This window comes from Populus euphratica, unplaced genomic scaffold (genome assembly GCF_000495115.2).
Source record: "Populus euphratica unplaced genomic scaffold, PopEup_1.0 scaffold943.1, whole genome shotgun sequence".
Taxonomy (NCBI): Eukaryota; Viridiplantae; Streptophyta; class Magnoliopsida; order Malpighiales; family Salicaceae; genus Populus; species Populus euphratica.
The window spans coordinates 55,815-78,942 of NW_011500403.1; the positions used below are offsets into that span (position 1 = coordinate 55,815).

The window sequence follows — 23,128 nt, forward strand, 5'->3', positions numbered from 1 at the left end:
GATTTGTTTGGAAGGAAGGATCGTAAGAAGAACAATTTTTTACAATGAATTCTTAAATAATGAATTGCCTGTGGAGTTGATGAATAGAAAGGTGGCGTCCACGTTTTAGGATTGACGAGGATGTAACTTCTTGCACTACCAATGTTCTTGCAATGGGAAACACCAATTATAAGGTGGTTATTGTGATTTTCACTTTCTACCGTGACTTACGGAGGTTCGCTAAAATTTATTTATTTTTATTTCAAATTAATTTTTTAATATTTTTATATATATTATAAATTGTAGTTGTAGTTATTTTTTAAATTATTTTTTATTTGAAAATATATCAAAATAATATATTTTTATTTTTTAAAAATTATTTTTAATATTAATATAATAAAATGATCTAAAAACACTAAAAATATTAATTTAAAACAAAAAAATAAAAAAAATTAAAAGCCTTTTTTAAAATAAAAAAATAAATAGAATTGATATCAAAAATATTTTTTTAAATAAAAAAATATTATTTTAATATATTTATAAATAAAAAAACAAAAAATTATTATTATCATACTTCCAAACACAAATATTTTCATTTAAGTCATGGTTTTGATGATTGCATTTCTTTTATTATAGTTATGATTAGTGATAGGCTACTAATATAGTCTTAGAGCTTGTAAATATATTTTGGTATGTTTAGTATTGTGATAACCATTGTAGTTGTGCTTTGAAAAAAAAATGTTTTATAAAAAATATTTTTTGTTGAGGTTGATTTGATGTATATATTTGGTTAAAATTATAATTGAAATTGAAGTTGAACAAAAAATAGTTTAATATATAAGGTTAATAATGTTTTTAAAATTAAGGTTATAAAATATTTTTTTAAAATATGTATTAATATTGATGGTTTTTAATTTAAATATTATAAATTTAACTATTGTTATTATATCATAAAATAAATAATACTTTATGTAAAATATTTTTTATTATTTCATTAAACTATTTACAATTCCATCACGTATAAAATACATTCAACAAAGACTATAATTTTTTTGGTCTTCTAAGCACGCAACAACATCAGTTAAAATAGAATTAGAAATAAAATTAGAATTATGATCAAATTCTGCAAATACTATATCATCAAACAATCTCTATCTAATTTATGTAGTGTCATTGAATAATGTTAAACATTAGTTTTTTAAATACAACATAATTAAAAAATAAAAAATAATCTTTGTTTTTTATTTTATTGGATCGGACTCGATTTAATGCATGTTGAATTTTGAATTGGATCCAGCTCGACCAAAATAGTGTAGTATGCTATATTGTTCATATTAATTACATTGTTCACTGAATAGTGCAATTAACATAAATAATATATAAGAAGTATGAATTACTTGCTTTTCTTTCTTTGCGCTTTGGATGTAAAAACACTGTGGGATCTATGAACAGTAAATCCTGTTTTTATCTTGATTAAATCACTTAAATTTGTGGTTTAATTAAAATACAGCCGCAAGCACGTAAACAAACAGGATCTGATTGTAATAAAATTTAATTTTTAAAGTGCTTTTCATTTGAAAAATATTTTTTTATATTTTAAAATTTATTTTTGATATTATCACATCAAATATTCTAAAAACACTAAAAAAATTAATTTGAAATAAAAAATATATATATTTTAAAATATTTATAAAATATATAAAAAAACAAGCTCTTAATTTTTAGAGTTAGGCTTCATTAGATCATGAGTATTGTGGTTAAATTTATTTTTTAAAATATCTTTTATTAAATTTTTTTTTTAATGATTTTCATACAATTATGTTAGAACTTAAAATAAAAAATTATATAATTTTAATTAAAATTATTTTTACAAAAACATTATACATCGGATTATAAAGCTCATTTAAAATTGATTTATTTTTAGATAGTATTCGGGAATATGATTAAAACTGTATTTTTTAAAAAGTTAATTTTTTATTGTTTTAATATATTAATATAAAAAATGATTTTTAAAATATAAAAATAAAATATTACTTTAAAATATTTCCAAACAAAAAAAATCAATATTCTTTTAATTATATATGTGATCAGTGACTATTGTTAATATTAGTGGGAAAGGGTATCAAGCAAGCTTAATATTAATTGAGTGCAGATTAATTTAACCATGGTTAACTTTGACCTGCTGGATGCAAGTAAGTTCATCATTCATAACTTTATTAGAAATTTAACGATAAATTCAATAATTTATTACAAGCTGAGTTGGAAATCCATTGCCATAATAATATTCTTCGTAATTTAGCTTAATAAATGGGATTTAACACGCCTCTTGACGTGGGAGTCTCTGCGTTGAGCAGAGAATTTATCCTATTTTTTGAACAAATTTATGTATCAATTTATATTAAATCTATTTAATAAAAAAAATTATTTTTCATATTAATATGTAAAATAATTTAAAATACTTTTTAAAATTTTTGAGAATCCGGTACACTCCAAAGCACAACCAAAATTGTGTTAGCTAGCGATTGATAAACTACCCCAACGGCCAAAACTATTACTGTTTGGTGTTCACCGCAAGAGTCAGAATTCACTGCGACGTGATTGGTTGCCGTGTTTTGCGAGCAGTCCTCGACAAAACGCAGAAAAGGACAAAACACCACCTCAAGAAGTCGGATTTCATAACAAAAGTTAAGACTTTAGATATGTTATGTTCTTTGAATGCGACATCGTCACACGTGGTATAAGCAAGCACTTTTAAGTGAAAAGATCTCAGTTTCACACAAAAGAAAGTTCTCATTTCTGGGTTTTGTTTCATTTTCTCGGTTGAGGTCAGATTCTTGATTTTTGTTGTCATCTTCGAATTTGGCTTGGCTAAAAAAAAAATTAGTGTCACTGGCTTGCTTTTGATCTAGGGTATGATCATCTTTTTATCTCCTTCTTTGACGACATTGCATTTGATTGTTCGTGGTTTGATTAAAGGTTGTTGGGGTTCTTTTGTTTATATATTTGATGTTAGAAAAATAAGCAATTTATGGCCTTCTTTTATGTCCAATAATTACTGGTAGTTGTTGCTGTTGGTGTATATCTGATGTTCTTAATGCGATTAATGACTCCCTGATATCTTTTAGGTCAACTTAAATGATATTAATGGTTTCTGAAATCTGGATAAATCTATCTATCTGATGTTTTCTCATTGCAATTGATAGCTCTGATTCCAATGGTCGTAGAGTATCTGGAACTTAGGGTATCATCTTGGGGTTCATTTTGCTTTCCGCATTTTATATACAAATGTGGATTCAAGATCTATTGTTGACCATGTTTTGAACCCTGCAATTTCTGGAACTTAATTTATTTTAATATGAACTCTTATGAGCTTATTACTATTGTCAAAAGTTGCTGGATGTTTTCTCATTTCTTTAACTAGCTCATGTTTGATGAATGTTTGCTTGGAATCAGTTGCTAGATTATACCTCTCGTTTCCTTAGGATCCAAATAAACCCTTTCGCTTTCTTCCTTGGAACTCTTCAGGGAAGATGTTCACTAATCTGTTTATCCTTTGTTTTTTACACGGTGTGATTTTTTTTTTTTTAAAAGTCTTCATTTTCAATTTGGGATGCTACCATTCTGTAAAGTATTCTGCATCTAAATGTCCCAGCTAGTTTATTTTAAATTTTTCTGTTTGTGTGTGTGTGTGTGTGTGTGTGTTTAGCTCTCCTCTTGTCGGCATAGACTCAAAACCATATATGCAGATTTCAACTAAGAAGTACCATGTACATGCAGGTGTCCATTGCAAACAGGCTATTGAACTTATTTGGCTGAAATTATCTCAAGAAGCTCGTAAGGTTAATAACTATAATACTAGAAGATCAAACTCACACTTCTGATTGAACGGATATAGAAACATGGTTCAGAAACTAGAAGCTATCAAAGGGGGTGGAGGATCTATCAGGGTGGGTACCACTGGAACCATTGGTGATCTGATGACAAGGGAGATGGAATCAATAAAACCATCCCCACAAGCATCAGCATCTGGTCAAGGTAAGCCTAGAACTATTCCTGTTTCGGGGCCCTGTAGTGCTACTACCCCTAGAAAACTACAAGCAAGAAAATCATTAGATGAAGCAAGCAGCAGCGGCTGTCGCAGCAGCATTGGTCATAGAAGCCCTGAAACTACTCGGAAAGTGAAAAGCTTCAATAAAAGCACCCATCGAATGCCAATGCTTGGCTCTGATAACAGTACTTTGGATAGAACTCCTAGTAGGGAGAAATCTGACAAGAAAGCAACTCATATTGTGGAAATTGTGGACATAAAATGTGGGAACCCAGATAGAGCATGGGCTAACCCTATAACAAATAAACTGAAGAAGCTCGGTTTCTCAAAGTTATCTGAGAGCATTGACTAAGCTTGCAACTTCTTGACATCAGATTTCAGGTTTCTATAACTGAATCTTGAAATCCCATTTGGCCGACTGCTATCAGACACTTCCACCATAGAACAAATTCTCGGTAGACGCCTGCTGCCTCCTTTCATTTTCTTTTTCGGGGTTGTTATTACAGATCCAAGAGTGGTTTTGGATTGATTACTATTTGAAGCCAGGGAAGTAACATGAGGCTGGGGCTTCTTTGAGCTTTCTCGGCAGCTTATTTCAAGCTGGCTGAAGTACTTGATTTCTTGCATTACGAGGGACCCAACAGTGCCTCTAGTGCCTATTTGTACTGGGTTTTGTGCAGCCATGTCTTCAGAGACTCTTGTGGGAATGATGCTGGATTTATGCATGCTGTGTTTGTTCAGTTGAAGGAGGCTTGCAGATGAAGAGAGCTGGTTGATGGTCTCTCTCTTGGTGGGCAAATTGCTTTGAGACCGTGCCATCTAGTGATTGCCTTTATACTCGGTGTTATCACTTGAATTCTTCTTTATCTGAAGCGAACAGCATTACATTTTATAAATTAGATGGTGACATTGTCATTGTATTCATGTGCTTGCAGTTAAAACATTTAATTTGCTAACCACTGTACTTTTTTTTTTTATTGGCTCTCTTTCACATGTTGATCTTTCCATGTTTTGGCTATGACCTGAGAATATGATTGGCAACAGCACTAAATTATCTGATAACAGCTGCATAACAGGGCCATTACATGCCATCCAAGACCCAACAATCCAACTTAGCTCCCTGGTCCTTGTCAAAATGATTATGTGAGAGATCCAAAGGGAAAGATGACTTCTTTCTTCTCCATTTTTAGAAGGTTGTTATTTTCTTCATGTCTTGAATGGTAAGTGAAGAAAGGGTAAAGGAAGGATTGTAGTTTGGTGCATCAACTTGAGTGCTTTTGAGGAATGGGGGGCAGCCGTTGCTTGTTCTGCTCATCGTGGAAGGGCATGGGAAAGATAACAGCGGCGTTCCTCATCCGTCACCGATTGTACATGTGACAGTTGATTTCCTCAGCTGCTTGTTCTTTACTTGCTTGGTGAGAGTAAATGGCATTAAAGAAACCACCTCACAATTTGGTATGCCTGCAAATCAAAGGGGACTGTTGGAGCAGCTTATGTGGGTAAATTTACTGACACCTCTTTAATTTTGCAGAACAAAGAGAAACCCACTTTTCTACCCAGAGAACTTTGTCAGCACAAGTTGAGGGAACCACCACTGCATTATTAGTTTTAGACTGGCTCCGTTTCACCTTTGCAATGCTGTATCTTCCTGTTTGTTGTCTGTGAAAATGTAAGAATATATTCTGAATAAAACCATACGCATAGAAGAAAATACACAAAGTATAAACATGAATAATTTTTTTTTATTCAAAACCACTAAATTTTAATGTGATTGTATTAGCATTGTAATTTTTTTTAAGATACATGAGCCAAGTATTAATAATACATATACAAATAAAAATGCTGATTTGTTATTCGACCAAGAATTTTTTTTTATAATATTTTTAGAATTTTCAAAATATATAAATCCTTTTCTTTAAACGAGTAAGAGATGGTATAAGAAAATCACCAAGGATCACTTATAAGAAATTTAATTTAATTACATATAAAATGTATAAAAATTAAAAACATGGACATGATTTATGATTTTTTATTGTTTAAAGGAGTATTTTTATATATAAATATTGGTAGTGGTGGTAACAAGAAATAACAAAACTTTTGTCATAATTCAATTTTAATTTTATTTTCAAAAATATTTTTTAAAATAAAAATTTCTTAAAAGATCAGAATTCAAAATAAAGGAATTTAAAACTTAAATTTAAATTAAATAAATTTAAAATTTGAAAAGATTTTAAAATTTAAATTTCAAAAAATATGTACAAAATGAAACGGGAGGAGAAAATTTGAATTGAATAAAATAGCAAAAAAAAGGAGAGGAGATAAAAAAAATCAAGGGAGAAGATCGAAAATTTTTAGAGAAAAAAAAAAAAAACCCTAGCCTATCTTAAGAGGTCTCCTCCAAAACAAGCTCTCTTCGCCCAAATTGATCAAATTCAAATGAACAAACCACCGCGCATGGCCGAGATTAGTGGCTGCAACCACCACAGAGCCGAAGAACTTTTCTCATATTATATTAGTAATTATTTTTAAAGTATTTTTTATTTTAAAATATTTTATTTATTTATTTTTAATACCATCACTTCAAAACAATATCTAAATACTCAAAAACAATTAATTTAAAACAAGAAAATTACATTTTTTTAAATTACCTTTAAAATACAAAAATAATTAGGTTTTAAAACACACAACAACCATCATCTAAAAGAGTAAATGGTGGTGAAAAAATAACAAAGAATCTTGTTTGTGTGTGTAATTCAAGAATCTAACTTAATAGTTTGATAAATTTTATTATTATAATTATTAGATTTCTTTTTTACCTATTTTAAAGCATTTTCAAAGTTTTAAATGTCAAGATAGATAGATAGGGTGTCAATAAGTAACTATATAGTTTAAGAGAATTAAGAAGTTTAATCTATATTATTTAAAATTTTATTTGATGTGTGTGTGTGTCTATATATATATATATATATATATATATGAGAAAAACATGATTAACATATTTTATAGATATTATATTAATATTCCAGTCCTTTTCTTGTAATTATGAATTAGAGATAGGGTTTTTTTCTTATATAAATATTGATATATATTTTATATTGTGATATTAAAAATTATTTATATAGTAGAAGTCTTTTCTAATTTTAGCTTGTAGAATTTATTAAAATAAAATAATGTATTTGATATTTATTAATAAAATTCTCTTAATGCATATAATAATTCTTAAAATCTAAGGATATTTTTGTCGAATTTTCGACAGAATTAGTAACTTTTTTATATATTTATGAATTTAATTTTTGAGTTGGGTCATTAGAAACTCATGGCCCATAAAAACAGCCCACTAGCTATCTAGCAAAGGGGCAAACGAATCCAGGAGATAAGAAGATTGAGGATCATTGTTAGCCACCTGATGAGCATACTATAATAAAGGCTGATTTTTGGATTCCCACCATGTAAGCAAAACACTCTATCCTAGCCTCCTCTTCACTTGTGCCAAAAAAGATGAAAAAAGAAAAAAAGAAAATGAAAAGACAAGACATGTGTGGATAGAAAGTGAAGTTGATAACATCAGTTCCACGGTCCGTTTTTGAGCTCTTAGAAAACACAGTTTAGTTGGTTATGGCTTCAATCCTAAGTACAACCCATCTTTTTCTCGCTTCCAATCCTCAAAGTTCTCAACTTTTTTTGCCTAAACTCAATTCTCAGTTTCTGGTTCTTCAAAGTAATGTTGGTTGGTTAAGACCCTGTAGAATTGGACCCTCCAATGGGTCAAGAGCAAAGTGCTGGTTCAAATTTGGTAAAAATGGTGTTGATGCTGAAGGTGCTGGCATTTATGGCAGCCAGTCCCGTGATGACTTTGACAGAGATGATGTTGAGCAGGTCCTCTTTCTTTCTCTCTCTTTTGACACTTTAGCTGCTGTGAATTCATCGCATTGTTTGTTACTTTATGGAGTATGTAGTTTACCTGGTTTGTTAATGGCGAATTCAAAGAGCTGTTGTGGACTAATCATGTTGTGCTCTTATGCTTAATGACATTCTAGTAGTAAATTTAACAGTTTCTAGTTTATAATTGAGATTGGAGCTGTGAGATTATGGGCAGCTTCTCTCTGGTAGGTTTGGAATGACAAGTTTCTTGCTTGTTAGTGTCGCTTTTTTCTGATAATCTAAAATTATTTAGAAGAAACAGATCTATTTTATATTTCTATTTCGGTCTCTCTTTTTTATATCTGGAACACTAAACTATTAATATTGTCGGTTTTATTTGTAATAAAACTTAAGACTCTTGGAGTCTTCAGCATTTCTGGGAGAAAAAATCAAGAAACTTAGAGAAGTTGTAGACAGATTAAATGAGAACATCATATCAAATTAGAAGTTAAAACTTGAGTTTCCTTAAGGTTTAGCGATCAGCAAAGGTTAAGTGCCAGCAGAGTTCCAACAATAGCTATCATCTCCTAACATTTCTGCTTTCAGAAGAGCTTGAACATTGTCACTCATGCCCAGGCTTGCCTAACTGCTTCAATTGGCTTATAAAGGATAACTGATAGGCTTCTGTATGTGAAGTTAATGCTGTTGTTACTCCATTGTAACTCTCTTTCTATTTCATTTGAGGATTCTGAATAATAATGCATTTGCATCATTTTCTTTGTATTTCATCTGGGAATTCTGAATATTCTCATTTTCTTTTTTCCTTGGAGTTATTGACATAGTTGTAAGACCTGGCACGGGTCCGACCTGGTAGAGGGCTAGGGTCAATGGGTTGCAAGGTTAACCCGCGGGTTACCTGTCAAACCGGATCCATTTTTTTATATCAAAATAAGGTTGTTTCGTTCTTTTTTCTCCTTTTCAATGTTCTAACAACTCTTTGCTTTAATTAACTCAGCGTGTGTAACTATTATTACTGTGGAAATGTTGTCTTGGCTAAAAAATCTGTTCTAATTTGCAGTACTTTAACTATATGGGGATGCTTGCCGTCGAAGGTACATATGACAAGATGGAGGCTCTTCTGAGTCAAAACATCCATCCAGTGGACATCTTATTAATGCTGGCTGCTTCAGAAGGTGACAAGCCGAAGATTGAAGAGCTGTTGAGAGCTGGAGCAAGTTACGATATCAAGGATGCAGATGGACGAACTGCACTTGATAGAGCCAATGAAGAAACCAAGGATTTCATCCTCGGTTTATCTGTTCGCAAGGCGTGATTTAGATAAATGTGCTCCCTTCCTTTACTGTTACTGTAACATGTCGATTTGGCTGTTTTATTTTGCAACAAAAGTTGTCATATAGTCATGGATTTTTTTTATTCGACGGCTGGTATCATAGTTACAAGATCCAATCCCCCCCTTTTTTTAGCCATGTTCAATAGACACAGATATTAGCAATATTTTCGCATTTTGCAATGAAAGAGTGAAGGCAAAGGAAGTTGTGAGGGATCGAGAGTCAGCGCAAAGAACCCTATTGCAAAGTCAATCTATTTGTAGATTTATTCTCAAGTTTGATGAAATTCTTATTCTTGATGAAATTGGTTTTTTTTTTTTTAAAAAAAAGATTTATCAGACGAGAGTTGGAAGTGAATTTTCTATTGAAGAAGATTCCAAGTTATCTAAAGGTAGGATTTGCAAGATGCAAGTTTATATAGGATACTACAGGTTATTAGCATGGTGTTTTAGAAGATAAAGTGAATACTTACAAGCTCGCTCGTAATCCAACAAACCATAAGAAAATTATTAATTTTAAAGTTTATACACAATGATTATGTATAGATTACACACCAGGTATAGCTATTACTTGCCTTTCATTTAACTTTCTCAGGTAGCAAGGAGGCAAACGTAGACAGACGTAGATGAGAAGTAGTTTGAGGTGACAATTTGATCAAGTTGATGATAAAAAAGCGTTGGAAAAAGATTTCTTTCATGACTGGCACACACCTGGTGTTCTAGCTCCAAAGACTGATGTTATTGCCATATTTTGAAGGAAATACCACAGGACGAACCGAAAACAATTGATGTTCCATAATCATTAGAAGAAGCCATTAAGAAATCACACGAGCCACCATAAGTTTTTCCTAATTAAAGAAGCATAACAGATTGAGGCAAAATACACTACAGATTCAACAATGTCATAAAAAAATATATGACAAACTCGAATCTACGAAAAATATAACCTAAAGTCACTAAGTAGACATCAGTCACATTTTTACTATATTTCAGACCTCTATCTTTACATTTGAAAGATACCACCTTCTACCATCTAAAATGGGAAGAAAGCATAGAAAACTGAAAACAAATACTTCAATCTGAGAACGAGATAGAGTTAGCCATCAACAACTTACACATGTTTGATAGTTTGGACTTTGAAGTTGATCTTGATTGAGAAATTACCAGGAAGAGTTCGCAAACAGTAGAGAAGATTAACAGCAATGGGAAAGAGTTATGTATCTGTTGCTCTGCATGGAGCACAGAAGCAGGTTATATTTTTCTATTTGAAATAAAGCTCCAGTAGCTTCTTCAAAGTATCAAACACGCTTGTAAAGGGATTAAATTGGACAGAACTCTTTAATTCTAGATCAGGAAATTCATTTGTAAGTGCCTTTTGCATCCCGGACATGGACATCATGGCGGCAAGCTTACTGTTGGACATGACTTCACAATCTTGTGGGGTGTCCTTAATTTTGCTTGGATCATACCCAAAGCTTGCCAAATAAGCTTTGTATTTCTCAATGAATGCAGGTCCAGGGTTAGGTGTTCTTGAATATATCTGTAACATTGATGCCAAAACACAAAGCTTTAAGTGATCAATCATATATATAACTTGATGCAAAGCCTGGTTGCTGCATCTCAGAGCTCAAACGGCTGCTAAAGAGTAGAAGAATACATGTAAAAGTTTGTTAATTAGTCCAAAAAATATGACCAACAACCTCCATCAAGTCAAAGTATAGTTCCTCGTTCAAATACTATGGGATATTCAGCTGTTACAAATTCATAAACTAAGGTTCTATTTGGTATGACATTTACAAATTAATTTAAGTTGTTTTTTAATTAAAAAAATTCATAAGTATATATTTGACAAGAAATAAGAATATGTTTGGCATATTTTTTGAATTATGAGTTTTGACTTACAAATATATTTCAAAAGTTAATTTTTCATACATAACTTGTGACAAAGAGAGTTAAAATGACTTTAATTTAGAAGCATGTTTGATAAAAATGCCTCAAATCCAACTCTTTTTTAAGAAAGAATGTAATATAAGTTAGGGTTAAAAATTTTAACTTTTTTATTAAATCAAAATTTTGACTTGACTTTGTAATAAGCTTTGATTTAAATCAAAAGTTAACTCTAGTCAAAACTCGTACCAAATATAATCTAAATTTTGACTTAAATCAAAATTTGTTATAAAATTGACTCAAAAATTTACTTTAATTAAAAAATAAAATTAGAAATTTTTTCTTGAGTAAAAAGTCAAAAAACAACTTAATTTAATTTGCAAAACTTGAACCAAATATAATCAAAATTCGGACTTGAATCAAAAGTTTGTTACACAATCGAAAGTTACTTTAAATTATGACTTAAAGTCAAAAGTTACTTTTCATAAATGATGCCACAGATGCCCTAACTTCAAGTCCACAAACCAATGTTCTTCAATACAACAGATAATGTAATCAATGGTCGTGCTCTAGCTGTAGCAATGGCAATGACATAGATAGTTGCATGTTCTTGAGCATAGTTGTTTAATGAGGTTCAGTTCAGATGAGCATGATATAAAAGAGAGATTTTGACGTCCATTTTTTTCTATCTGAAAACTACAGTGCTTTGCACAACTTAATCATGTATAGCAAACATAAATTTCCATCTAATATGTGCAGAGCTCTTCGTTAAATGGGTGATTACCTGAATAAAACTTTTGTCTTTTGCTCCCGAAACAAGAGCAAAGTTATCATAGTCAGTAGCAATCACATCATAAGGCTCCTTGGGGATAAATGGCAAGGTTGGAAAACGGAGGTAACACTTCTCTGCAATCATTTCTTGCTTTTCTAGCTCAGTAGCTTGCTTCTCTAAATCATCCCCTGACAAGCACTGAACCTTCCCCCTTATACCTGTGATGTAACCACTAGGGCCACCATGAACACAAAAGGTATCTACCTGGATAGCTGGTGTTTCCAAATCTAATGTATACACGCCCTGCAGATTATCAATTTACATAAGCAATCATGCATTAGAAGCTATGAATATTTGACTGAGAAAACCTCAAATCAAATAAAGACGAGACTTTCAAGATAGTGTTGAGTTGACCACAAGCACTTGCAAGCCTGATATGTCTAACAACAATAACAACAAGAAGGAAACATAGGAGGGATGGCCTAAAATTTTCATAGAAAACAATTCGTGCAAGGATGATTCTTAACAATAATCGGATGTCATCAGACATACCCTTCGCAATTTACCTGCGTGCAATGGCAGTCTCCTTGACCTTGCCCAGCAAATCCACCTTTTAATGAAGCTACTTCAAACCACCTTCCAGAATATCTGACAGGATCAAAATCCTTAACTGTCATAGCTCTCATCATCATCAGTTTTCCCATTCCTCCACCAGAATTGTCATCAAGTGGAAGGGGGGTTATTTTATTTTCTGCAGCGCTTGCAAGCTGGCAGATATTGTGGGATTGAAACACATCTGCTGCAAGAACCTAACATGAACAATGAGAGATTACTTAGAAACCAGAATACTCCTGCTCATCATTCAGAGATATGTTCTGGTTAAATTAAGCAAAAGTCTTATGAATCCAAAAACTGCACATGGAATTCTACTTCTTCCATTGACTTCCTCAGAATACCACTTGCTGGATCCAAATTTTCTGTGAGAAACAATTTGGCAAGCTTAATTGTAACCTCATAACTAAGAACCGAATCCCTGACATCTTTTCCTTAGAAGCTCTCTGAATGATTGAGGTGCTGGAGAAAATTGAGATACTCTTAGTACGTCTTTTTTTTCCTCAATGGTTGACCTATAAGCTTCTAACACTTGATCACTAGCCCATGTACCATTCAACTAAAAATGTTCGTTACATTGTAAATCCCTACGAGCTTATTGATCTTCATTTCGTAAGAATCAGGACTGCAAGTATGATTGAAAAATCCGATACTAAATTCTAGAAAAATAAATCAGCCAACCTGATTTGTTTGGGAAAGAAATATTAATGAGGCTGCAAATCCGGTTAGCAAATGCCTTACTGCAACATCACTTGAGGTAGTGTTCTGAAATGAACATTTTAACAAAAGCTTTCCAGGCACTCCCCTACAGAAGAACAACGATTAAATAAGGAATCACATTTTATAAAGCCAAACAATTGAAATATAACTTTCCATAACTCAGGAGAATCCACAATTCCAAGAAATTAAAGATTGTAGCAGTGTTTTTCTTTCGAAAGCTCCTAAAACGTGATTCAATAACATCCTCAAATCTCTAATTTCAATCTCAATTTCAAACGACAAACTTCTTGGAAAGCAACCAAACATGCACAGCTGTAAATTAACCGGACACCACAGAATCGAAAACGATATTTTGAACTGGATTAAAAGTGAATTCACCACAAGCATATTTTATTTTTTAAAAAATCCATCCATCCTTACCGGAATATAATACATTTTATGATACTTATCAAAATTCAACAAGAAATAGAGCCTCAAAAAAAAAAAACATAGAAAGATTAAAAAGAAAGTGAAATGAAAAGATTATCAAAATTCAACAAGAAATAGAGCCTAAAAAAAAAACATAGCAAGATTAAAAAGAAAGTGAAATGAAAATAGGGTGTGTGGCCTTCATGTACCTGGTGAAATGAGGAGGAGCAGAGGAGCGACATTGAAGTGGAAGAATTGGCGGTGTTCGATGATGATGATAAACATTTACAGCATTTACCATTTCTTTCTTTCTGTCTGTAGTTTGTACTTCACAGTTTCTTCTGGTGATAAATGTTCCTTCTTTCTGTTTCTATTAGCGGTGTTCACTCATGACTTTTCGATGATTCAGTACCAGTAACATTTTATTTTGTATTAAAAAAATAAATTTATTTTCAATATTAAACCATCAAAATAATTTAAAAATATAAAAAATATTTTCTTAAAATATTCTTAATAAAAATGAAAATATTTCTAGTATAAACTTGGCAGTATATTGGCTTTTAAGATTGCGATTTAACTTTTTTTTTTAATATAAAATATAGATTTTATTTAGCTAGAGTTTAAAAAAATTTATAAAATTATAATATATATATATATATTAAATAAATATATAATTAAATTTAAATATAAAACTCACGTCATCACATTATAATACCAAATAAAATCTCAATTAAAATTAAATTAAATTAAATTAAATATTAACTTGATAAAATGTATTTGATCTAATTTAAATTTTTAATGATATAAATTAAATATAATTAACCATGAACGTATTAACATTAATATTTTTATAAAAAAATCGTTTTAATAAAAATTATTCATCAAGATTGACCTTATAACTCAATCTCAATGACCCAAATTCTTAACCCTTGTCCCTCCAAACAATTTATGGCCGACAATACCAGCAAGATATTATTTGTAAAAGGTGCTACACCTGTCCTCCAAACGACACCGTCCAATTCCTCTGTTGGGTGCTTAATACTCAAAAAGATAATGTGCTACGCCTGTCCTTCAAAAGACACCGTCCAATTCCTCTGCTGGGCGCTTAATACTCAAAAGAGAGGTTTTTCATTATTTTACAGCTCTTTTAAAAATATTTAATTTTTTAAATATATTTTTAAATATTTTTAACTTATTTTAATATGTTAATATTAAAAACAATTTCTAAATAAAAAATATTATTTTAACATATAATTAAAAAAAATTTAAAAAACAATCATTATTATCTTTTTAAATACACCTAAAATACATCTTTTTAAATACACCTAAAATACATCGCACATATATTGCCGTGTCTCACTTGAAAATAAACCAGAGATTTATTTTCCAGTTATCTCTAGGGACTTCATACTTCCCAGCACATTTTCATATAATTAAATTTAGAATATTTAAGTTAAATTTAAATATTCACATAAGAATTAATTAGAGATTAAAATATGATCAGATTTATGCATACATTTGGAAAATCCTAAACCGTTGTCGTTCCATAATTTAGAATGATAGAACACAAACAATGATATATAATTATATTATATAGTAGTATCAAGTTTTCATGAAATTGTTTTAACAAGCTTTCAATTATATTACATTTTTTTGTTGATTTCTGATTTATTTAGCTCCTTTTGTTTTATAGTTGAACAGTATTTTTAGGAAAACTTGATTTTTTTACTTTAATTTTTTTTTGCTTTTATATTTTTTTGAGATGTTAATATTAAAAATAAATTTTAAAAAATATATTATTTCGATATATTTTCAAATAAAAAATACTTTAAAAAATTATCAGTACCACTATAATAAAACAATCTCTTAATATCAAGTTCTATAGATAAAAAAAATATAACAATAGAATTTTTTTAATCCATAATTAACTATTATAAACATAAGTTTTTGGTAAAATCAATCTTTTTTTTTCAATAATTTTTTTAAGAAAGAACCACTTAAAAACTTGAACTTTTAGAAGAGTTTTTGGTAAAATCAATCTTTTTTTTTTTTCATTAATTATTTTAAGGAAGAACCACTTAAAAACTTCAACTTTTAGAAGCATGAGATAAATTAATTACTTGCTTTAAAAAAAAGAGAGACTTGTTATCACAATTATTTTTTTTATTTTTATATAACAAAGCTATCTTTCAATTATTATTATTATTCTATATATATACATATGAAATCCATTTGTCTTATTAAAACAAATACTAACAATAATTTAACATAGCTATGCTTCTATATATAATATTTTTAATTATTAGATGAGATGTTTTAATTAAATGATCAAATAAATATTATTTTTTAATTTAGTTATATATGTTAGTTTTTTTTAATATATTTCAATAGATGAAAAATTACTTATACTCTTACTTTTCATTTTGATTTTCAACAATATTTTTAATATAAATTTAACCAAATACTTTTTAATTATTTTTAAACATCATTTGTAATTCTAATTATATAGAAAAACGTGTAAATAACTAGACATTTATCAATTTTTATCAACAAAATTTTAATTTTCAACTCTCCTACCTATAATAATAATAATAATTATAAGCATACTCAGGTTGGTGTCATCTTCAAGAGGCATAACGTAGTAGCAAAAAGTTTGAAATTTGCATGATAGATTTCAAATTTAAGTTAAGGTGTGCAACTTTTATAAAAGTATATGACAATTAGAGTTTTACTTATTTATTTAAATTCATAAAATATATTTTTTAAGGAGTGAAGTTTTCTCAAATAAAAAAAATAATTTATGCCCTGTAATTACTAATATAATAATCACTAGAAACTTATATAATTATTAATTTTAAAACAATGCAAGTTAATCTAATTCTCACATTAATAATAAAAATAATAATACCTATAAGCATAACAACGCCACATATAATTATAAGCATAGCAAGCCTATATATAAATCCACTCTAATAAACCAAAAAGTGCATTGATTTATATTAAAAAACACATGTTTATACATATTACATCATAAAAAATTCTTAATAAAAAAAAACACTAATTATGTATAGATGTATTGAAGTAAAAAAAATTCACTAATCAAATTATAAAAACTATTGACTATAAATTGCTGGATTATTAGATAATCTTAAAATTATATTTTTATTGTCAAAGTCCAAACAATGACACATATAAATAATCAATGAACACGAATCATGCTTGATACATACTAATAATTAATTAATAAACCGATGCATTTATGTGAATTAATTAAATAAATTCTTTTGAATATTATATGTATTTGTTTATTAACTCATCAATCTCATTTCACAACCATCGATCTAATTAATATGTTAATAATTAATTAAAAAAATAAATTCAATCCATATATCAATAATTTATTTTTATTTGATTTCTAATTTCTAGACAGATAATTAGAATGTGTCTTGTGGTCAAAAATAAGATTAGAATCTTTTGCTTGAATAATTATATATGAGACTGAAATAAACAAATTTTCTTGCAAAAAAAATACAATTTGTTTTACTCTAGAATTTAAATTATATATTATTGTAAAATTAAATACAATAAAAAAGATTTTGAGAATGCACGGTGAAAAGGCTAATATTAATTTAACCTGAAGCATAACCTGTGTTTAATAATCATATATATATATATACATGAAATGTAAGGATCTCATCTCATAATAACCTTAATCTTCCATAACCAAAGAGGCAAGCTAGCATATATGCTATGCTAAGCACCACATAACGCCACAAAGCTTGTCGTCTATGTATACCTCATGATCACGTCAAGCAGCCATCGGCATGAACTGTCATGCTTTCACTTGGGTTAATTTAGTCACTACATGATTTCGAGGAATAACGTACCATTGGTCTCAAAAGCACCTTATCAGATTCCGGATAAGCCCACCACAGCTGGCCTCATTTTCTTTGAGCCATATTGTTTTAATGTTCTATAGCTAATTTATTTTTTTTATTTTTTATATGGATATGGTTTTATTATGTTAATGTTAAAAATAATTTGTTAAAAATATAAAAAATATTATTTTAATATATTTTTTAAATACAGTTTGGTTGCATGGTAATTCCTACCTTTTGTCTTATCACTTGTATAGAAATCATTTAGTTAGTCAAAATAGTTTATAATTTTTATACTATTTTAGCTTTGTAGAAGCTAAAATAGACCGTTTTGTTTTATTTATTCATGAACAGCTAATTAAAATCCCATGAACTTCCGCATTATTGCATGCTAAATGCCAAATCAGTAAATGCTAGTTAGCAGAGCATTCCACAAGTACTTTTCCATTCGAATTGGTATCAACAAAAATCAAATTTATATGAATTTGCAGCTCAATCATGCACGCAGATTCCGTCTCTCACAGCCACAGGTTATCCGGTCGTGCTATACACACTTGTCTGTAAAGAAAATGAGGTCCGAGTGAATGAGATAGCAACAAATAAATGAGAGATTATGAAGTATACTTGGCTCTCACGACTCGTCATGGGAATTAGATGGAGTCTCCCCACCATGGTTAATTAGGGTATCTGATATTTTCAGAAAGATCACCTGTTCGTAATTAATCAAACTTTCAGGATTCCATGATTTGAAGGGTTACAAAGTCTCACATTCAAGTAGAAGGATTGACAGAACCAAAAAAGAACAGAAAAAAAAAGAGAGTGTCCAGTATGACTAAAAGTTAAAATTTACAGGGGCTCAGGGTGGTTTTTTCCACTGAATAATTCGCAGATGGATGCGTGCCCAAACCCAGTGGTGGATCCCTTAAGAGACAGGGGAGGGGGGGCGGCAGCAGATTTTCTATGTAGTTTTCTAATAATTAAATTCAGTCCTTGCATCTTAATATTTGCTTGCAATTGGATACTTGATTTCAGATTTTTCGTCTGTTTTTATAAGATAAAAGTCTCTCTCGATGTGTATGTGTAGCAAAATATTAGTTTCAAGAAACAAAATAATCTCTTTCTACGTAAAATTTAAGAGTAATATCTGTACACTCGTAACATTAGACGACCAAGATCACAACAAAAAATTTGGTAATTTAATTTATTAATCTGTTTTTTTTTAATGGATGGAATTGAGTGCTAATACAGTGGTTGAAACGTATTTTTAATCATTTTCTTGCCTCCTGTAAAATCTTCGTGTACAGAACAGAAATTGAAGTTTTCCTACGTTAAACCTTCATGAATCTTTCATTTGTAAATCTGGCATGATCCTTGGCAAAGATTCTGCAGGGGCACAGATGCTCCAACTGTTGCAAAAATTAATGGTACAGAAGGCATCTTGCAATTCAGAAAACTTTCTGTGTGATTCGCATATAACAGACTGTCTTTGAGATTATCACCAGTGATCAAATTAAAAAAATGAGTCGTTGAAATGTGTACCATGTTTTGTTTCGGCAGTCTGGGCCTTTGGGTAGCCTACCTGGCTCCAACTGCGCCTCAAAAAATTCATCGGCCTCGCATCTTAGCTGACTTGTCATGGTAAACTCAATTAATTATTAATCATTATCTACAGTTATCTATTATCAATTATTATCAGCAGTTATTATCTATTATTAATCATTATTATCTGTAGTAATTTATTATCAACTACTATAGCCTATTGCCTCTCAATAAATAAGCTATATTAAATTTATGCTATAACATGTAAAAAAAAAAAATACAAGAGAAAAAAAAGAAGGTGTGTACATTTTGTTTTTATAATAAAACCGTGTTTTATCCCCTCTGAATTTTCAAAACCATCCCTAATGATTTCTTCCACCAATAATTAGTATCAAAAACAGAGATGCTCTTGCGATATATCTAATTTTTCAAAGTTGTCAAAAACTATTTTTGATCATTCTATTGTGTAGTAATTTATCTATACGAACTTATTGGTGCAAAAATCAGCTTCATCAGAGCCTGCGGTAGCATACAAAAAGATGGCTGAAATTCTGCCACTATAGCCTACGAGCAGCCGACGCGCCCCGAGGTGGATGACGACTAAGCCATATGCGCACTATATCTACCATTATTTATAATCAATTATTATCATCATTTATTATTTATTATTAATCACCATCTATAGTCATTTACTATCGATCACTATATCCTACTACCTCTCAATAAATAAGCTATTAAATTTATGCTATTATATATGAGAAAGAAAAAAACAAAATATAAGAAAGAAACATAAAAGAGAAAGGGTGTGTATGTTTGTATCTTGTAAGTTTTTGTTTTTATAATAAAACTATGTGTTTTATCCCCTCTGAATGTTTCAAAGCCATAATTAGTGATTTCTCCCACTAACAATTGATATCATAACCTCGTTCATCAGAAAACAAAGATGCTCTTGGGATATATTTAATTTTTTAAAGTTATAAAAAATCATTTTTGATCATTCTATCATGTAGTATTTATCTATACGAACTCACTGGTGCAAAAATCAGCTTCATCGAAGCCTGCGGTAGCCCACAAGCGGCGCCTGAAATTCTACCACTATAGCCTACGAGCAGCCGACGCGCCTTGAGGTGGATGACGACTGAGCCATACGCGCGCCATATTTGAGCCGAGTTGAGCCATACAAGCTGCCTTCAAGCCTAGCCGAATAAAGATGCCAAGCTGAGCCCTATAGAATATTCCCTATAATATTCTCGGTTCAGCCCCAACGATCCACTCAACGTACAAAATTGATTTTTTGACCTGTTCAGCCTATTTCTGACTTATTTTCAACAAAGTCAGACCGGTTCCTTATTATTTTAAGCATTCTGGATTTATCTACAATGTCCGTTTCTCCAAATTCAACTCTCAGAAGGTGATATAGTCATTCAAAGAGCAAAATAACAATAAAAAATACACAAACACTCATTTCAAAGCTAAACAAAGACAATTATGATAATTGGTTTATCAAATTAAAGGCATTTCTTGGTTCACAAGAGTGTATAGAGACTGTGGAATATGGCTATAATGAACCTGAGTTCAAAGAAGTAGAAGATTTACTACAAAAGACACATAAACAACTCCTGAGTGCAAATAGAAAGCAAGACAATAAAACAAAGACTATCATTTATCAAAGTCCTGATGAAGCCATATTTGAGATCATTACTTTTGTAGAAACTTTAAAAGAAATATGGGAGGGTCTCCAACAAAAATACAAAGGTTTTGATATAATCAAGAAGACTCATCTTCAATCTTTGCGAGGTGAATTTGAATCGGTGCAAATGATATCATTAGAATTTATTTTTGATTTTGACACAAGAATTATGGTGATAGTTAATCAGATGAAAAAAAATAAAGATGTCCTCTCAAATGCTTGAATTACTGAGAAAATTTTGAGATCACTAGATCCAAAATTTGATTTTGTTATTGTTGATATTGAAGAATCCAAATAAATGAACAAGTTGACAATGGATGAGCTTATGAGTTCTTTGCAAGCTTATGAACAAAAGATTGTGAAAAGAAATGGAGATAAGACAACTGAGCATGCCTTACAATCAAAGTTGTCTCTCAAGAAGGGCATAGAGATTTCAACAAGTGGATATACCACTCAAGGAAGGAGTCAACAAAGATAAAGAGGATTTCAACAATTTCAAGAAAGAGGATCTTGGAATACAGAATTTAAAGAAATAGAAGGTAGAAACACCACCAGATGAGGCCGGGGACAACAAACATTTACTTTTAGAGGAAAAGGAGGCGATTACAATAACCGTGATAAAAAAATATCTAGTGTTATATTTGTAATCAATTTGAGCATTATAGTACTGAATATCGAAGAAAAGCTCCATTAGAGGTACGTGAACAAGCCAATTGTACAGAGGAGGATGCTATCATTAGAGGACCAACTGCATTATTAGTCCAACAAGGACTAGGTGAGAATCAAAAGAATATATGATATTTGGATTCTAGAGCTAGCAATCACATGAGTGGTCAACAAGATCTATTTGAAGATCTAGATGAAACTGTAAAAGGCCAAGTCACTTTTGGAGACACCTTCAAAGTTCCAGTGAAAGGAAGAGGCAACATCTCAATCTGTTTAAAGAATAATGATCATAGCTACATTGCAGATGTTTATTATGTTCCAGCCATTAAGCATAACTTGCTTAGTATAGGCCAACTTTTAGAGAAAGGTTACACTCTTCTTATAAATAACTATAATCTAATAATTAAAGATTACAATGGAAGATTAATTGCTCATGTAAAGATGTCTAAGAATATGATGTTAGGAAATTAGTGAGGCTACAAATAGAGAGGAGGCATTAACTATGAAGAAGTATTTGCTCTAGTAGCCTGGCTAGAGACAATCAGACTGATGATCTCACTAGCTGTACAATATAGATGAAAGATCTATCAACTTGATGTGAAGTCAATATTTTTGAATGGCTTCCTAGAAAAAGATATTTATGTTGAACAACCACTTGGATACATTGAAGTTGGAAATGAAGACAAAGTATACAAGTTGAAGAAAACCCTCTACGGTTTGAAACAAGTTTCGCGTGCTTGGAATACCAAAATTAATAGTTATTTTCAAGACAATAAATTTAAAAAATATCCATATGAATACGCAATATATGTGAAGAAAGAAGCAGATGGTAGCATATTATTTGTGTGCCTATATGTTGATAACTTAATATTTACCAGCAACAATCCTACCATGTTTGAAGACTTCAAGAAAAGAATGGTACAGGAGTTTAAGATGATAGATATTGGTCTAATAACACATTTTCTTGGCTTAGAAGTAATGCAAAAAAAAGAAGGGATTTTTGTATCCGAGAGCGATTAAGCCAAAGATATTCTTGAAACGTTCAAGATGAAAAACAACAATCCGGTATTAACTCCAATTGAGAATGTAGTAGAATTGAGGAAGAGTAAAGTTGGAAATGTTGATCCAACTTACTTTAAAAGCTTAGTAAGAAGCTTAGGGTACTTGACATGTACTAGACCGGATATACTCTACGGAATCAGATTTATCAGCAGATATATGGAGACACCAGACCAGAAGCTTAGGGTACTTGACATGTACTAGACCGGATATACTCTACGGAATCAGATTTATCAGCAGATATATGGAGACACCAGACCAGTCTCACTTGAATGTAGCCAAGAGAATTCTTCATCACATCAAAGGAATAATAAATGAAGGTATGTTTTATACCTCAAGTGAAAACTTCAATTTTATTGGCTACTCGGATAGTGATTGGGGTAGAGATCTGGATGAAAGGAAAAGCACAACTGAATTTATCTTTTTTATGGAAGATACATCTTTCACATGGTCATCCAAGAAGCAATCGATAATAACGTTATCAAGCTGTAAAGCTAGATATGTTGTTGCCAACTCATCTGTATGCCATCTAATATGGTTAAGGAATATGCTTAAGTTTTTGGGATTTTCTCAAGAAAGTCCTATAAAGGTTTATACTGATAATCGATCAGCGATTGCATTAGCCAAGAATCCAATGTATCATGACAGAAGTAAACACATT

At 30.6% G+C, this 23,128-nt stretch overlaps 3 protein-coding genes across 4 annotated transcripts; 2 read left to right on the forward strand and 1 right to left on the reverse strand.

Moving 5' to 3' along the window:
* The first annotated feature begins 2,627 nt into the window (after positions 1-2,627).
* Positions 2,628-4,469, forward strand: LOC105114445 (hexon). 2 transcript variants are annotated; one of them, XM_011010990.1, is made up of 2 exons: positions 2,628-2,889; positions 3,757-4,469. In XM_011010990.1, the coding sequence occupies exon 2, from the start codon at positions 3,879-3,881 to the stop codon at positions 4,377-4,379; it is 501 nt and encodes a 166-aa protein (XP_011009292.1). In that variant the 5' UTR covers positions 2,628-2,889; positions 3,757-3,878; the 3' UTR covers positions 4,380-4,469. The 2 variants fall into 2 exon arrangements, with proteins under 2 accessions (XP_011009292.1, XP_011009293.1); XM_011010991.1 differs by having other exon boundaries at positions 2,628-2,804.
* Positions 4,470-7,481: 3,012 nt separating this feature from the next.
* On the forward strand, positions 7,482-9,371 carry GDC1 (Ankyrin repeat family protein). The gene is made up of 2 exons (XM_011010993.1): positions 7,482-7,903; positions 8,967-9,371. Exons 1-2 carry the CDS (start codon positions 7,643-7,645, stop codon positions 9,219-9,221), a joined length of 516 nt encoding a protein of 171 aa, XP_011009295.1. The 5' UTR covers positions 7,482-7,642; the 3' UTR covers positions 9,222-9,371.
* Positions 9,372-10,189: 818 nt separating this feature from the next.
* On the reverse strand, positions 10,190-14,042 carry CHL (chloroplastic lipocalin). The gene is made up of 5 exons (XM_011010994.1): positions 13,845-14,042; positions 13,189-13,312; positions 12,462-12,704; positions 11,908-12,198; positions 10,190-10,776 (listed from the first exon to the last, which is right to left on the reverse strand). Exons 1-5 carry the CDS (start codon positions 13,934-13,936, stop codon positions 10,498-10,500), a joined length of 1,029 nt encoding a protein of 342 aa, XP_011009296.1. The 5' UTR covers positions 13,937-14,042; the 3' UTR covers positions 10,190-10,497.
* Between the last annotated feature and the right edge of the window lie 9,086 nt (positions 14,043-23,128).

Bases quoted from the DNA above. Each gene is read 5' to 3' on its own strand.
- CHL (XM_011010994.1), bottom strand. From the start codon at position 13,936: ATGGTAAATGCTGTAAATGTTTATCATCATCATCGAACACCGCCAATT. The intron at 13,313-13,844 runs GTACATGAAGGC...GTTCTTCTGTAG, and splicing joins GCTCCTCCTCATTTCACCAG to GGGAGTGCCTGGAAAGCTTT. The intron at 12,199-12,461 runs GTAAATTGCGAA...GATAATCTGCAG, and splicing joins GAGACTGCCATTGCACGCAG to GGCGTGTATACATTAGATTT.
- GDC1 (XM_011010993.1), top strand. From the start codon at position 7,643: ATGGCTTCAATCCTAAGTACAACCCATCTTTTTCTCGCTTCCAATCCT. The intron at 7,904-8,966 runs GTCCTCTTTCTT...TCTAATTTGCAG, and splicing joins ACAGAGATGATGTTGAGCAG to TACTTTAACTATATGGGGAT.
- LOC105114445 (XM_011010990.1), top strand. From the start codon at position 3,879: ATGGTTCAGAAACTAGAAGCTATCAAAGGGGGTGGAGGATCTATCAGG.